Source organism: Abramis brama (genome assembly GCF_963993115.1).
Source record: "Abramis brama genome assembly, chromosome: 20".
NCBI lineage: Eukaryota > Metazoa > Chordata > Actinopteri > Cypriniformes > Leuciscidae > Abramis > Abramis brama.
This window is the reverse complement of record NC_139982.1, coordinates 23,054,123-23,072,074: the sequence shown is the minus strand read 5'-3', so window position 1 is coordinate 23,072,074 and position 17,952 is coordinate 23,054,123. Positions and strand designations below refer to the sequence as shown.

General features: G+C 36.2%; 1 protein-coding gene across 1 annotated transcript; it reads left to right on the top strand.

The window, feature by feature from the left end:
- Positions 1 to 130: 130 nt before the first annotated feature.
- parvaa (parvin, alpha a) lies at positions 131 to 13,607 on the top strand. Its single transcript, XM_084095917.1, has 13 exons — positions 131 to 406; positions 4,132 to 4,221; positions 4,325 to 4,395; positions 4,486 to 4,588; positions 4,732 to 4,872; positions 5,682 to 5,797; positions 6,979 to 7,037; positions 8,042 to 8,061; positions 8,610 to 8,671; positions 8,748 to 8,816; positions 9,969 to 10,070; positions 10,474 to 10,546; positions 12,749 to 13,607. Exons 1-13 carry the CDS (start codon positions 271 to 273, stop codon positions 12,823 to 12,825), a joined length of 1,119 nt encoding a protein of 372 aa, XP_083952043.1. The 5' UTR covers positions 131 to 270; the 3' UTR covers positions 12,826 to 13,607.
- The last annotated feature ends 4,345 nt before the right edge of the window (positions 13,608 to 17,952 follow it).

The window sequence follows — 17,952 nt, the reverse complement described above, 5'->3', positions numbered from 1 at the left end:
ACGGATTATTTTGGCTCTTTATAGCTTAAGTCTGTAATAATAACATTGCAGTTTTGTATGATATAATGGCAGCTCAGAGTCGCTACGAATCACTTTCTGAACAGTCTCCCTTAGGAAAGAGGGTGGGATCAAAGGAAAAGGGAAGCTCGTTTTAGAAGGCTGGGCAAATAGCTGGAATTCCGTTTCCGTTCCTGTTCCTGGGATTTTACGCACTCCCTCAGCGGGGGAAATCACATATTATTTACACTTTTCTGCCCCTGACTGTTACTGATGGCTTCTTCCCCGCAGAAATCTCCGTCTTCTCCCAAGTCGCCAACTCCAAAGTCTCCGTCCTCCAGAAAGAAAGATGACTCATTTCTGGGAAAACTTGGTGGGACTCTGGCCAGGAGAAAAAAGGCGAAAGAAGGTAGATTGAGCTAAAAAAAGAAGAAAAGAAGTCTATTTTGCCAGGAGTGATGTTTTGCGCGTTTTAAATACTGAACAGCTGATCTAGTCATGACCGTTTTGCTTGAAAGTAGGCTAAAAGTTGCCGCATAACTTCAGAAGTCGTTTGTTAACACTGTCAACATCTGTGTCTTGTGTAGGCTATATTTTAAAAACCTCAAAAGAAACGACAACGGGGTGTGTTTAAAGTAGCGACAAATATAATGTTTACACTCTAAATTTTGTGCAGTTTTTTAGCGATGTTCGGACGAATCGCTCTTTTGAGTCGGATCTTTTCAATGAATCATTTCACTAAATCGACCCTTGCGCTTCTCTAACGCAGTTGAATCGACTCATTGAATCGAAAACCTTCTCTTTTGAACATGTCTAGCTCGTCCTAAAACCGATAAATTGTCAATTGATTTGATTTGGTGGCGTAAATTAAGTTATTTCAGAAAGGCAAATAGCAGAAATGTTAGATTTAGAGATTTAGATCTAAGAGTTAGATTATGCAACAGAGTGCAATTGTCAGCTTTTAAAAGTAAAAAAGTTTCTCTGTAGGAAAATGTAATTATAAACAATCAAAGATATACTATACTGTGAACCTTGAGGTTGTTGCTTCTGTTGAAGCTGTCAGACCGCATTATTTCTAATTTTGTAAATAACCGTTTAACAGTGGAATTCCTACTACAATACCCATAATTCTGCAGAGAAGCTCCACCAATCAGAGAATCGAGACAAGCAAACTGCACCAAAATAACTCTTAGTGCTCGCCCACTCCCTTGAAACAGTGCAAATGATGTAAATGAGTCAGTTATATAGTCGGGGGGGGGGGGGGTTCACCTCATCTCACCTCACCTCACCTCACCTTATTCACCTCGTAATTCACCTGGTAGCTGTTTGGGTTTTGGCTTCTAACTCTTTAATGAAGACTTTTTTAAAACCCCTGTTGGAAAACTACTTCACGAACCAAGGCAACTGAAAAAGTGAGTGGATGCTGTTGCACTCTACTGTGCTCAATAACATAAACTGATATCATAAATGTGTCACATTCACGCAAAGTGGTTCATTTAAGATTTTAACATTAGCTATTCCGAAATTTATTAGTCATTTTTTATGCTCCATTTTGGCAAGTAGCACTTTAAAGTATTCACCTCGGAGGCATGATTATAAAAAACCTTTCAAAATATTCACCCACACCTAAAAATGACTGAGTCATCGAATTGTTCTGACGAAAAACCTCTAAACTACAGTCTTGAGTAGCAATAATCAGCCTTTTTATAGTCTAAAAATCACACGTTGGCACATTATAAAGTGTTCTTAAGCTCTGTCTTCAGCTAACACTCAGCTTTGGCAGTGTTGTTCTAACCATGTAAGGTATTCTGTCTGGACGAGGCTTGAGATTGTTATTGTACAGGAATGAGAACAGTCATCTCAGCCTTGAGACAAGAACAGCTGCGAAACTAGACCGCAATACCCAATAATAATCCTGACAACTTCTGGTGATCCACATCCTTAACAAATAAAAAATATATTAGTTTTGTTGTTGTCCTCTTATCCAGTAAGTAAATTAGTCTCTGTGCCACTACCCATTACATTCAAGTGTTTCTTCTGGGTTTGAACGATTCCCCGAGTGCACTTCTGTAATGATTGCACGGCATCCATCAGCACTTGCAAGGCCGTTTGAGAGGAAAACGCAGCTGAGCCTTCGGATTCTCTGACTGCCTATTGCTCCGTCTCGTATTCACCCACGCACAGGACGAGAACTGTGATCCTGATGGGTAATTGATGTAGGATTTGATTTTTAAAAGGGCTATTTCACAAAATGCAGTGCATTTTATGTTTATTGCTTTAGTTGCAATTGAAAATATACATTACACAGGATTACTGCTACAACTTAAATAGTTGGTGAAATAAAATGTAATAAAACATTATTTAGTCACCTTTCATGTCACTCCTATATGCTGTTCCTATGCAATTCTCTCCATATAATGATGTTTCAGCTTCAAAGAGTGCAAAAAAGCACCATAAAAGAGAGATCTTCTGGTGAAGTTCTTGTTAATGACTAATTTCTGAAGAAATTGTGGTGCTCATTGTTAAACATCCTCCCAGGCAGTCACCCATGTTAACCTCATCGCTCCCCATAATACAAGTTACATGACATCTTTGTCGTGCCGTTGGATTGGATGCACCCCTCGTGTCAGCGAGAAGAAGCAGCAGGAGAGCAGCTGTGCGTGAGGTCGAGAGGGTGTTGATTAATAGGATATCGTCCTCCATGGGAGGCCTCTGGAATCCAGCACAGGATGTTCGCATCCCCATAATCAGCGCTGTAGACAGTGATGCATGCTGGGTTGCTGTTGGAGCGAAGAGCTGGAGTCTTGGGTTTTTCTCAGAGGATGCTGAGAATGTCGACGTTTTCCTGAAGTCTAATAAATGTAGCATTTTTTTAAAACATTTTCTTCTGAAAATGAGCCGTGATGATAGCGTTGTGGGCGGTTGCCAGGGTGTTGCTAAGGTGTTTTTTGTCATTTCTTGGTAGTTGCTTGTTGAAAACTTATCATGATATCTCTGGTGGCTAAATATTATTATTTATAGCACAAACAATAATATTTAATTTAAAGCTGCAGTCTATAACTTTTTTTGTTCAAAATGTATATAATGAGTGAGTACATCATGAATTTATTTTCCAAACCGTGTTTTTGTCTTATCCTGAATCACTACGGTAAACCTATAATAAGTGTTTATATTCGGACTATTTTAGACTGGTACGGGTCGTACCACTGCAGAGTAGCCCAGTACCTGCGTGACTCGTCATCATAGATATAAACAGAGAGAAGTAGCTCCGGCTACATTGTTTTTCAGCAAGACGCATGCAGTTCTGTTTATTAACCGCTAGAGTGCCAAAAGTTACAGACTGCAGCTTTAATATAGTTTTATTATATTTATTTAATAGGGTCGTAAGATTTTTTTTTATGTTTTCGAGAGAAGTTTCTTATGCTCACCAGTTTATTTGATCAAAAGTAGTAAAAACAGTAATATTCTGAAATATTATTACAATTTAAAACAACTCTTTTCTATTTGAATATAGTTCAAAATGTACTTAAGCTGAATTTTCACCATCATTACTCCAGTCTTCAGTGTCACATGATCCTTCAGAAATGATTCTAATATGCTGATTTGCTACTCAAGAAACATTTATTATTATTTCACCACGGAGACGTCTATTTGATGTGCGTTTACATCTGGAAGACGTATTTTTTAGAGTGTTTGCTCATCTGCAATATGTCTATAGGACGTTTCCCGGCAGATGTCAAATAGACATTTAGAAAATGTCTTTAAGATGTTTATGATTTAGAATGTGTGTAAAACTGACATCTTAAAGACATCTATCAGATGTTAGTTAACAGCAGATGCTTTCCAGATAAAGTGATCTTTAACAGACATCTTGCAGACTTGCGTGTGCTATCTGGGATATTATCAATGTTGAAAACATTTGTGCTGCTTCATATTTTTTCAGTATTCTTTGATTAAATAGAAAGTTCAAAAAACAACAATTATTTGAAATAGAAATCTTTTTAAACCTTATAAAACAGCAATAACACAAGGAATAAAACACTCGATTTCATTTCTCTTTTTTTTTTCTTTTTCTGGCCACTGTATTCAGAAATAATTTGTTACCTCTCACCCGATGTGTCCTGTCTCCTATAGTATCGGAGCTGCAGGAGGAGGGGATGAACGCCATTAATCTCCCGATGAGTCCCACACCTTTTGAGCTTCATCCTGAGGACATCATGCTAGGTACTGAACCCATAGCCTGATCGTTCAATTGATGCTCCCTCAGGTTAATAATAAGCCCTTACACCTTCCTCTCCCTCTTTCTGTCTGTCTCTTTCCCTCACAGAGGAAAATGAAGTCCGCACTATGGTGGACCCAAACTCGAAAAATGACCGAAAACTCCAGGAACTCATGAAGGTTTGTGTTTAAAGCCAAAATGTCAATTCTGCCATCATTTATTCACCCATATGTCTTCACAAACTACACCCATGATTATGCCTAAATTAGGTGCTTATCGACTGGATCAATGATGTTCTGGTTGGGGAAAGGATCATTGTGAAGGACCTGGCTGAAGATCTTTATGACGGACAGGTTCTCCAGAAGCTCTTTGGTACAAATCTCTGTTTATTTTACTATATGGCTTCTTCTGATTGGTTTTATTTGACTTGACTTAACCAAGTAAGTTCTATCCAGACTCCTTGAGATCTACCCCACATCCCTATTCTGATTTGGCCTTGTGTTTCTGTCCTCTAGAAAAGCTTGAAGGTGAGAAGCTAAATGTTGCAGAGGTGACCCAATCTGAGATTGCCCAGAAGCAGAAGCTGCAGACGGTTCTGGAGAGAATCAATGACGCGCTGAAGGTCTCCACCAGGAGCATCAAGTGGAACGTCGACTGTAGGTCCCTAGAGCTTCATCATGATTTGTTCAAATGATCCTAAATAAGACAAGTGTTATGTGATGTTAAATACGGACCTGGCTTAAAGTGTCCACTTAGACATGCTGTGGTGCACAAAATGGCTTTACAACAAAGTAAGGTCTGTTTAAAATGCTATTGATGGGTGTTTCTCATAGCTTTGAGTTTCAAAGGCTTGGGAAACACTTAAGGTGATGCAACAGTGTTTTTTAGTGGATTTCAATCACTCTACTTATGTGGAAGAGACACTAAAGAGATTGCAGTTCATTTTATGAGGCAGAAAGATTTATGCGCTATTGATTTTCGTATTAAATGGAGGAGAACGTCAATCCTGTGTCCTTAAGTAACAATTCACAGATCTAAGGCTACTTCTCAGCTTGTTTCGTGCCAATACTGGTTTTAATACATTCAAGGAATGTTAAGATTTAAAGTCGGCATGAAATGGAAGTTGCGATAGTCTTTTCTTCCCTGTTCTTATGGATGTCTGAGTGAAATTACTCAAATGTAGGGCGGGACTTAATTTTGCCCATCGGGAATTGATTGGATGGTTGTGGTTTTCTAATGCTGTGATGTCATGTGAGTGACAGGTTGCTCCGCCCTTGCGTCAGTAAACGTGTGATTAGAGAGAGGGGAAATTTTGAGTAAAGATTACGAGGGCACACAAATTTTTATAAAATGATGTGCACAGATAAATCATTTATACTAAACAATGCAATATTCTTATAAAAAAATAAGAATTATCAGTTGATTTCATGGTGACTTTCTTTTGTTTTGTTTTGTTTTTTGCTAGCGGTTCACGCTAAGAGCATTGTGGCCATCCTTCACCTGCTGGTGGCGGTTTCACAGCACTTCAGAGCGCCCATTCGCCTCCCTGACCATGTGTCCATTCAGGTGGTTGTGGTCCAGGTGTGTAGACTCTGTTTTAGACTGTGATGCTAACTGCTAATAAATCTTTATTATTTGCGTTTAAAACACTCCCTGATGAACTTTTCATACAAATTCTTCTCACAAATCTCCACAAAATCAAATAATAGATAAATTTGTTGATGTTGACATACCAATTATTGTCAATATATTTTAGGAAAGAAATCAAGTAAGAATAGAAAGTGCAGATGAAAGCTAATTAGCTTTACTTTCATCTGCACTTTGTCATGATTCCTTTTGATATTTTCTTGCTTTACTTCAATGTTACAAATGATAATATTCAATATTTTCTTGCAATCATTGGATACAGAATTAAATATGGAGTTCTAGTTAATTATCCCCAATATCTAAAGCTAATTGGCCTCAGTAACTAATGCTAGCTTGCTGATGTTGATGCTGTCATTTAAAAAAAAAAAAATTTGTTTTGCTCTCTGTATTGTCTTCCTTTTGATATTGAGTCAAATACAGATGGTTGCAGTCCTCAAAGTTTCTATAGTCAGTGAAAACTTGGAAATATCAGGAAATATTGGAAATCTCAGATTTTTCCAAGTTTTCATTGACTATAGAAACTGAGGACTGCAACCATCTATATATGATACTTTATGATATATATATATATACTGTATATAAAATATGTATATGTGTGTGTACATAATTAAATATAATTTTTATGATAAAGTTACATTTGATATCATATTTAAACTATTTAAACTACTAATTGATTAAATCTTTCTAAACAAAAATGTGTGTGTGTGTGTGTGTGTGTGTATAATCAATTAAAAATTGAAATATAAATCATAAACAATTTTTTAATAAAATTATTCTTAAGAATCAATATACAGAAATCACAAACAACTGGGAAAATCATAGAAATTAATGGGAAAAAATTGAGAATCCTGAATGCCAAAGCTCTTTCCAATATTTTTTTTTTTTTTTTATTGGCATAATTTTACAGTTCATGTAAGAGAATGGATTATATTAAAATAAATGGTCTCAAATTTCATCGTCCTGTAATTCTCCCGTTGTGCCTGACTAGAGGAACTCATTGCTTTCCCATTACAGATATTTTGATATCAAACAATGGTAGTTTCTTAAGTCTCCTAGACCTAGAGAATTCTGACTCTTGGTGATATCCAATCTGTTCCCTTTTTCTTTTCCTTTAGAAACGAGAGGGCATTCTCCAATCCCGTCAGGTTATGGAGGAGATCACTGGCAACACCGAGTACGTCAATGCTGCATCCCTAATTTCCAAATGTCACCCCCATGTGTTCATGAATGTGCCAATATCAGGGTTTAATGATCTTTTGCATCTTTTGTAATGATTCCTTTCATATGTTTCAATCATTGTGCAGTAGATCACTGATTACAAGATGGCGTCTGGGTTAGCCTATAGCGCTGTTTTGTCACCCTTTGTGTGGAAACACACACACATACATATGTTCACAGCTGACTGTAGAGCGGTCCAGCAGGCACCTGGCAGCTGGGGAGATAAGTGTGTGTTTTTGCACGTGTGTGTGTTTGTGGAATACTTCCTGAGGCTGTTATCACACACACAGTAGCTGCTGCTGCCCAGGCTGATGGCTGGCAGGAGTGATTAGAGAGTGAGAGGAGGGGGCCTCATGGGGAGAAAGCCCTGTCCAGGGCAGTCCCAGACTTGCCTGATCAATTTGATCACCCTTCCACATGCCCAAATAGCAGCTGACTTTTTTTTTTTCTGGATTTCAGTGACTGTAGCATTACAAAAGATAAATTACCTCCCATGCTGTACAAGAGATGAATGAAATGCATACCATGCAATAATGCACTGATATTAAAATTCTTGCCGATACCGATAAGCCAAATTTTTTTTCCTGTTATGACCAAATGGTCGATATTAAAATTCTACGCGATTGTCTAAATAAATAGAAAAAATGCTAAAATTGGATATTCATTTTGAGATTTGCTAAAGATTTCATTAAACTATGTAATTAAATCGGTGTTTTTAAAGATTAACTTTAATCAAGCATTTAATGATAGCAAAGAGGAAATGAGCATGAACATTTAAATATGGAATATAAAAAAACTCCTCTAATATCGGCCAAAGACTGCTATGTTACCTATATATATATATTATATATATATAATCATCTCCCAGTAGTAATCAATTCCAGTAGCTGGAATTATCATGTGATGTTTTTCTAAACGCATGTTCAGTCATAATTTAATAGGTGTGTTCTTTGTTCATAGGGCATTATCTGGCAGGCATGGTAAGTATTATTAAAATTTATATAATTTAGATGTTATATACACTACTATTCAAAAGTTTGGAGTCAGTAAGATTTAAAAAATATATATATATACTTTTATTCAGCATGGATGCATTAAATTGATCAATAGTTGACTGTAAAAACATTTATAATGTTTTTAAAGATTTTTCATATAAATTCTGTTCTTTTGAACTTGAAAAAAAGTATCCTGGTTTCCACAAAAATGTTAAGCAGCACAACTGTTTTCAAATTGTGAAAAATCAGCCTATTAGAATGATTTCTGAAGGATCATGTGACACTGAAGACTGGAGTAATGATGCTGAAAATTCAGCTTTGCATTACAGTGATTAATTACATGTTATAATAGCTGATATTAAAAGTTAAGTTATTTTTAAATTGTAATGTTGTGATTGTAATTTTTGATAGATAAATGCAGCCTTGGTGAGCTTATAAGAGAAAAATGAAAATCTTACCAACCCCAAAACTTTTGAATGATTGTGTAAATGTTTCAGTTGTTTTCTAATACATGGATGTATTCTTCCGTGTAGAGCGTGATGCTTTTGATACCTTGTTTGATCATGCTCCTGACAAGCTGAATGTCGTGAAGAAGGTATGAAAGAGCACAAGTATTAGCCGAATTGACATCCTAAGACAAGCCTGACCACATATGCATCTGTTTTCCACAGACTCTAATCACCTTCGTCAACAAACACCTGAATAAACTGAACTTGGAGGTTGCTGAACTGGATACACAGGTAATATCCTGTGACTGTGGTAAATTAAAGCGCTAAGCCATGAGAAATCATCCGTTACAGTGATTTTATAAAACATGATAAAGTGTATTTTGTTCAATAAATGTAATGAAATTACAGATCTGTCATCATTAATCCCTCTTCATGTCACATGCCACAGTCCATTTGGCTGTTCCAGTCGATCTTTTACATGAAACTGTTATGGGAACTGAAGCTTTCAATCTTCAAAACAGACACAAAAGCTCCATGAAAATAGAATTTAAAGTAGCTCTTTCAATTTGTACTTTATATTTCAAGTTTTCTGAACTCATATGATGGCTTTGTGTCAGAAATATACAGAAATTTAAGTCACTATTCTTCACTAAATAAAGTAGTTCATTAGCTTATATGTAGGTTGTTCACGGTTGCCAAATATTAATCAACTGATAAGATGCTAAAGGATTGCTATGTTTGGCGGTCAGTGAGATTTTTTTTAAAAGAAGTCTGTTATTCTCACCAAGGCTGCATTTGTTTAATCAAAAAGACATTTAGAACAGTAAAAAAAAAAAATTTATTTTCATATATTTTAAAATTTAATTTATTCCTGTGATGCAAAGCTGAATTTTCAGCATCATTACTCCAGTCTTCAGTGTCACATGATCCTTCAGAAATTATTCTAATATGTTGATTTGCTGCTCAAGAAACATTTCTTATTATCATCAATATTGAAAACAGTTGTGCTGCTTCATATTTATGTGGAAACCGTGGTCTTTTTTTCAGGATTCTTTCATGAATAGAAATTGATTCACTGTCACTTTTGATTAATTTAAACGGATAGTTCACCCAAAAATAGTTCGCCCTCATGTTGTTCCAAACCTTTGAGTTTCTCCCTTCTGTTAAACACAATAGAAGATATTTTAAAGAATGTTGGTAATCAAACAGTTGAACGGTAGCCATTGACTTCCATAATAGGAAAAAAAAATACTATGGAGTCCCGTCAAGTATCTTTTGTGTTCAACAGAAGAAAGAAACTCATACAGGTTTGGAACAGGAGTGTAAGTAATGACCAAATTTTCATTTTTGGGTGAACTATCCCTTTAATGCATCGTTTATGTAAATTTACGATTTGGGCGTGTATGCCTGGATTGAGTTGTTCTGACTGAGGCGTGTTTGTAGTTTGCAGATGGTGTGTATCTGGTCCTGCTGATGGGACTTCTAGAAGGATACTTCGTCCCCCTCTACAACTTCTTCCTGACCCCTGAGAATTTTGACCAAAAGGTATAAATTCTGAGTACATGGGTGGTTAACGTGCTTCAGTGTGGAAGGCCATCCTGGTGTGCTGTGTTGAGTGTCATCGAGAGGGGGTGGTGTTGACAGTCAGCCCAGAGTACAGGCTGCTCACCTGGGTCACATCCAGCAGGCCCGGCCCGTGCCAAATGGGCATGTTGCACCAGGATGCATCTGTAATCTGCCTCTGCACAGGAAACGGATAAGTGGTGTGATGTGTGGCTCCCTTCTAATATCCAGTGCTTATGTGTGGATTTCAGAGATAACTGCTTTAGGTCCTTCTACTGTCCAGTTTTGGGAAATCACTTTTTTTTTTTTTTTTTAAATGCGTACCCCATTTTGTACTTCTTCAAGGTGTCAAAATATGGTTGTTTTTTTTGTTTTTTATCTGCAGGTTCATAATGTGTCTTTCTCCTTCGAGCTGATGCAGGACGGTGGCCTGGAGAGGCCCAAACCCAGGCCTGAGGGTAATTATGCCTTTGTTTTCTGCAAATCCTATCATTGTAAAAAGATTTGTCTTGTCAGGGCTGTACTCTGCTACTGATGTTGCTCTTTTTACCTGAAAGTTCATTTCTTAAATGCCTTGCATTATGGAAGTTTCAGAGATAATTGAAAAATATTTAAATTACATTTAAAAACAGGCGTTTCTTGGATTGTGCTGTAAATTTAATTTAATTTATATAATCTATATTTTTTGTTTGCAGTATATCTTATACATAATTCTCAGTTTTTGACTTAATATTATAATTTTATCAAAATTAGTTAAAAAAGTTTAGTTAGTTCCTTCAGTTAATTAATTAGCACTTTTCTTTCCTTAAGAATAGTTAGTTAGAACTTTTCCTACGCTTAATAATATTTAGTTACTTAGTCATTTTCATTCAGTTAAGAATAGTTAGTCCTATTTCCCTCCCTTAACAATAGTCAGGGTATGTTTATACGACAACAATGTACTAAAAACATTAATGGTTTCCTTTGCGTTTTTTGCGTAATGACGACAACGTTCACACGGATCCGCGTAAATGTTTAAAAACGCTGCTGTATTATGCTGCCAGGCCAGTAGTTGGCGATGTTACTTTGTAAAGAAAATGTACATGCCTATAGACTGAACACGTAAGGCCGGTGACACACTGGATGCGTGGCGTAAGCGTCTCAGCTGCGTGGCGTGTACGTTTTTATTTCGGCTCCCATGTTAACAGGTTAGAGTTTGCACACTGCCTGCGTGACGCGCGTCTCAGGCGCGGCTCGAGCCGCGCGGAAAACGCGTGCATGCTAGAAATAGAACCGACGCCTATTTTTCACGCGACACGCAAGCGTCTTGGAAGCGTTTCCATGCAAAATTGAATAGGAAAAGATGTTTCTATGACATTTTGACACGAATACATATAAATACATGTCATTATGATGTTTGAAAGTGTCTAGGGTTTGACATAAATGCAAATATAAATGCAATTTAAAAAAATCTTATCGATTTTCAAATACTGTCTGTCAATACAGAACGAAATATTCTATAGCCTATTTTGACGTCAACACTGCCGACGTTGTCTTTGCTGCTATATATTTATGTTTAACATGAAGTATAGGCCTTCCACAACTCTCTCTGACTATATTCAAAGGCTGCTGCTGCTAGGTGACATAATAATAAGCCTCATTGGTGATATATTCGACATATGGGGAGAGAGTTGTGGAAGGCCTATACTTCATGTTAAACATAAATATATAGCAGCAAAGGCAACGTCGGCAGTGTTGACGGCAAAATAGGCAACATAATATTTCGTTCTGTATTGACAGGTACAGTATTTGAAAATCGATTATATTTTTTTAAATTGCATTTATATTTGCATTTATGTCAAACCCTAGACACTTTCAAACATCAAAATGACATTTATTAATATGTATTCGTGTCAAAATGTCATATAAACATCTTTTCCTATTCAATTTTGCATGGAAACGCTTCCAAGACGCTTGCGTGTCGCGTGAAAAATAGGCGTCGGTTCTATTTCTAGCATGCACGCGTTTTCTGCCTGAGACGCGCGTCACGCAGGCAGTGTGCAAGCTCTAACCTGTTAACATGGGAGCCGAAATAAAAACGGACACGCCACGCAGCTGAGACGCTTACGCCACGCATCCAGTGTGTCACCGGCCTAATACGCATGCACATGACGTCACCATTTTCACAAATTCGTATTTTTGTAGTTTACATGGAGACGATAACGGTGTCGTTTTCATATATATATATATATATATATATATATATATATATATATATATATATATATAATATATATATAAAATATACAAATATCACAATTAAACAGCTCTCTCTATATACTACTATTAATTTATAGTGTATGAATAGTCTTTATACTGTGTGTATGATTGTTTGTGTGTGTATTTGAATGATTTCAAGTTAAATGTGTGTCTAGGACCAGGTTTGGTAGTGTTGTTCATATAATGCCAGTCAGAGTCCTTGAAGAGTCTGGTACATTAATTAACATTGCATAAATCCACTTCATGCTTTAAATCAATTCAAACAAGAACTGGACCTGAAGAAACTATTCACTGAATGTGTGTTTTAGCTGCTCAAGGAGTTCTTCAGAGTGAGACAGAATTGTAACTGTATAAAAGCTTTTGTTCTCAAATGTCAAAATTAGTCATTTTTTTTGTTCCAGATATTGTGAATTGTGACCTAAAATCAACACTTCGAGTTCTTTACAACCTTTTCACCAAGTACAGACACGTGGAATGAGTCGAAACGGGTAACGCGTTTATGGGATAACGAGTTTTTTATGAGGCTGACAAACAAAATATGCTGTTAATTATTTTGGAGTATTGTATAATACCCCTATACGGCTAATAATTGTGTCTAGGTGTCATCTTGATGGATGTAAAAACACTAAAGAAAAAAAACACTATGCATACTAATGTTTTTTTTAATGAAAGCATTCCATTCCTCAGATGATGCATTGAAGTCTAGCATAACTTCGGCTTTTATTTGTGGAAATGTAAAAGCTGTTTAATCTGTTTGAAATGTATTCATTCAAAAAATATCCAGCTTGCACTACATTATATCACATAAAACACTATATTCTCTTAAGTCACAGAATTTGCTTATATTATCAAGTGTCTGGCCAAATAATTGTTTGTTGTAATGAGTGTCTGTTTCACTTCATATCTTAATTTGTCATGCTTAGTCATGATTTATTTGATAATGTTTTTAAATCTGTTCACTATCTGCATCAACCAAAAAAAAGTTGCCGCATAAATTTGTATCAGACTTCAATTTATTTATTTTCTTACGTCTTAAAACATGGTGTCTTGGATCGTTATTGGGGAAAAATTTGTATTTAAAATGAAAAACGGATTTAATTAGCGTTAGCGCAACTTTTGGTGGAAGCTACAAGAAAATAACTTTTTATACCTTGTTTTGGTTATCATTCCAGTAGCATCATTTGTAAAACTCAATGTTCATGTTTTATCTGCACTTGAAAATGTTACAAAATCTACATTAAACATGGATGAATCATCTTGCCCATTGTGATTGTCAGATTTTATCTTTCCATTCCACGGCTGCATTCTTGAGTGCTGTACTTTAAGCCGTCTTGTCACTGATAGACTCACTGGAACAGATGCTTACCGTGTTCAAAATACCGCAGGGATGACCGGCAGACATGGGTCCTCTTTGTCCTTGTTTAAGTGGAAGGCTGTTTGGGGGTAATTTACTTCCTTTCAAAACCATCCACGTCCACATGGGGAACCTGTGCTTGAAAAATCGCTTTAACATTCTTATTGGATTCTTTCAAAATGGTTGCAAATCGAAACGACGGTCTAATTTGATCTTGACAGACTCCATATGCTACAGTGCTTGAGCGCTGTATTTTGTTTTATGCTTTATAACGACCAATAAATATAACAAATATAAGCATTCTAATACGGAATATCTGTTTTGAGACGTCTGAACAAATACTGTTGGTTTAAACAGGAGAAAAATACTCTAATCTTGGATGGATTTTTCTAGTCAGAATGGCTGGATTTTTCTAGTCAGAATGGCTGGATTTTCCAGAAAATGACTTTTCTACCTGAAGGGTTGAAATTCTTGTGCCTGCTTTAGAAAACTTCAGATCTTTAGGCCTATGTATAATAAGATTTTGAAATTCCTGAGGAAAATGTGTGGTGCTTGTTGAGCACGATTTACCTCAACAATTGGGATTGCTGTTGCTAGTGGTTTCCTGATGGACAAAATCAAAAGAGACCCCAGCCAAGTCTCTGCACTGTAAAAAATGTAACCGTGATTTTTACGGAAAAAAACTGGCAGCTGTGGTTGCCAGAACTTTACCGTCAAAAATACGGTAGCAACCCGTTATTGGTTTTACAGACTTAACTTAAAATTTACAGTAATAAACCGTATTTTATTATCTGATATAATGTGGTAAATAGGAATTTACCGTCCTATTGAATATCTGAATATGAATAATATATAAATATGAATATTAATATCTGTTTTGTACCATAATACACTGATAACCACCAATCACAGCAGTGATGATAGTCACATGATCCATCAAAGCTCATCACAAGCAGCTCTTCCACAAGAAAGTAAATACTATAGAAGCTGCACAGTGTCATTCACACAAACATTAAACACCATCACGGTAACACACATGAAATTTTAAAAATGCAATAAACATTAATTTAACAACATTAAATGTAACATAAAACCCTAATGTACATAACTGATTAGAAAAAACGAAGAAAACTATGAAGAAACATAGTTATTTCAACAAAAATACATCAAATGTGAAGTGTCACACAGGGAATTGTGCGAATGTCAATTTACGGTTTTACACTGTAAATTATACAATGAGTTGTTCTTTTTCACTTTCAAAAACTGTAAATTTAACGGTATTTTACAGTAAAATTACATTAAATGTACCATTAGATCTGTCACAGTTATTTACCGTATATAGTACGGAAACTTTCCGTTTTTCACTGTAGCATTTTTACAGTCTTTTACCGTTAAAATTACAATCATTTTTTACAGTGTACTGGCCCCCTTTTAAATGCAAGGCTATATGGTGTTCTCACCAATTTTATGGTCCCCCAGTCAAATGTGGGAAGTCTGATCACTTTGAAAAGTAGATGGTCACATCCGACAAAGAAAGGTCTATTTTGTAGTGTTGGTCAATGTGGAAAAACCTGATGCTAAATGTGCATGGGAAATTGTTTCGTGTGAAATTCCTAATGACAGCTAAACAAACCTTGCGATTCGAGGTATCAGTTATGTCTATCACAAAGGGAAAGTTGTTACAATACATTTTCCTTCATTTTAAAATTGCCTTCCATAATGGAATAAAATGATAAACATATAAAATGATTCGCTATATGTAGCTCTGTTTGTTTTAAATATGGGAAAAGAACATTACAAATGAACCATACAGGTGAAGGTGAATGAAGCAGGTGATTAGTGTAATCTAAAGGGGGAAATTACAAAAAGGACGCCTGGGTAATTGACTGATCTGTGTGTAATGTCCTGAATTGTCGTGTTGCTTCCATTAGGTTTCAATTACTTTGCTCTTAAACATTTGATTTTTTTTTTTTCTTTAATTCTCTTGCCTCTCTCTCCATCTTTCTCACCTTTTTTGTTTGCCCATGACGGTTCGGACCCTTAGCGTGTGGATTTTTCAAAGTTGCGCTGGCCTGAAATTCAACTGAACATCAAAGGTAGAAGGGCATTCATCCTGAACATCAAACATGCCTCTGAGGACTCCATTTATAAAACATTTACAGGAAAGACATGACCTCCAATCTGCTAAAGAGCGTTTATATTCTTTTCTTATAATGCATCACATCTGAAATAATTGTCATATTTGTTATATACGTGCTCCTTCCTCTGTGAATATCATCCTCGGAAAGAGAAACAACCAAGGTCTTCCTCTCTGATTCCTTTTCATGTCGTTCATTGCATCCCTATAGAATGGGAGCAACATTCTGCTAATGGCAGGCTCAGGCACGCTGGCTTGCTCTCATGGGGTAACAGTAACAAGTTAACAAGCTGCTTCATTGCTTGTTCAGATCCAATTATATGACCATTTAATTACACCTCTTCATCTGGCTCCTTCTCGCTTTTCCTGTAAAAGCACATATTGATTTTTAAGGATGTTATATGTTCACTGTTCCTTTTTCTTCCTAACCTTTCAAATCAAGCCTCTCTCCTATTTGTTTTAGTGTTATGCACATTTCTGTCAGGATCACTATTATCATCAAAGATGATTGACAAGTAGCATACAGTTCGGATTGGCGGTATGGGAGAGCAGTGATAACCCTCCTTAGGGTTAACAGAACAGAACCAACATAAATGTGTTGCAGATATGATTAAAGTTCTGAATGACAATAATTTAATGTAACAAGGAAAATCTAGATAAAGGAATATGTGAAGGCCAAGTCCTGACTGTGGATGAGAGGAGGAGCTGGGGATGGAGAAGGGTATTATCTCCTGAGTAACGCAATAAAGCTGCTAATAACACTTTATGCTCCATAGGGATGCTGTGATTTTATTTATTTTTTTGCTACTAGTTATACTAACACTTTATGTGTTTTGGGTTACGGAGATACTGAGAGAATAGAGGATATAGTTTTATTCCCAGTTCTTAAAGTGCCACGGCAAAAATAAGCAGCCTTTCACGATGAAAACCGGAAAAAAATACACTGTGCCAAACGGGGTAGGCTAGTTAAATAAAGCGATTAATGTTTTTTTTTTTTTTTTTTTTTTTTTTTTAGATTGTGCAAACACCCGCAGAGATTTTCATCATTTGTGGAGGTTCAGAAAACACTTTTTGCTTCTATCTATGCCAACTACCTTTCCTACAGGTAGACGTGGATCAGATACGAGTCAGCTTATGCCAGCTTGACTGACGTGACCTGCCAGAACCACGTTTGATTTGAACATGGCAAAGTTAAAACTGATAACAAGCACTTTCATTTATTTTGTCAATTATAAACGAAATGTAGGCTATGTGTACACACACAGGCCTATATATAGGCTAATTTTGTCATTTTTTTACCCTACTTGATGGAAAAAATAAACATGCATACATTTCTGTGTAACTGCAAGTAGATCATTTTACTTTAATGAATCACTAAAGCTTCTGTTTCCCATGTTGTGGAGAAACAAAGCATTTCCTTGACTACAGCTTATGTCTGTTTTTACCACAAGATGGCAATGGTACATATAATGACTGACTGTATTCTATTATCAATGTTAACAACCCTTCTGTGGATCCAGTGGTAACTTTAATGTTTATTTCTGTATTTCCTCATTCATTTTACACAATGTAATGTAATGTAGCCTGACTCTATTGAAATAAGATGTCTGAGTGACTTACTTTTATACGAGAGGGTAACGGTTACTCTTGGTAACGTCATCACCCCAGGTGGGAATGTAGCGATTTTTGATTGCGAAAAATTGTAAACGTGTAATAATGACATCACGACTAAAATGTAAAAACCAAACCGTTAATTTATCTAAGCTAGGCCTATTCTTGTTGTTTTTTTCCATAGTTTTATAATTGTTATGCCCAGCAGTTGACAAAGTACAGAAAGTAAGCTACTTATGAAGCATTTTTAGTCACTTCAAAGATTATTTTCGGTGTTGTTTAAAGTCAACATGAAATCAAAATGGACAACTCCTTTTTTTTATGGAATATCACAGTGTTTATTATAACTTTAGGGTAGAGTGGTGAAAACGTCCCCCTATGTTTTCCCCCAAATAACCACTAGATAAAGTCAAGATATATTTTTGTTGCTGCTATGGACTACGTTGATGAGAGTGATGTAGAAGTATTCACCGTGAAGCTTACACTGATCACGTACCTGAGAG

What these genes read in the sequence shown, in the direction of transcription:
- parvaa (XM_084095917.1), top strand. Translation starts at nt 271, where the DNA reads ATGGCTTCTTCCCCGCAGAAATCTCCGTCTTCTCCCAAGTCGCCAACT. An exon ending in TCCTGAGGACATCATGCTAG is followed by an intron (nt 4,222 to 4,324) that starts GTACTGAACCCA and finishes TTTCCCTCACAG; the next exon opens with AGGAAAATGAAGTCCGCACT. An exon ending in AGCTGAATGTCGTGAAGAAG is followed by an intron (nt 8,672 to 8,747) that starts GTATGAAAGAGC and finishes TGTTTTCCACAG; the next exon opens with ACTCTAATCACCTTCGTCAA.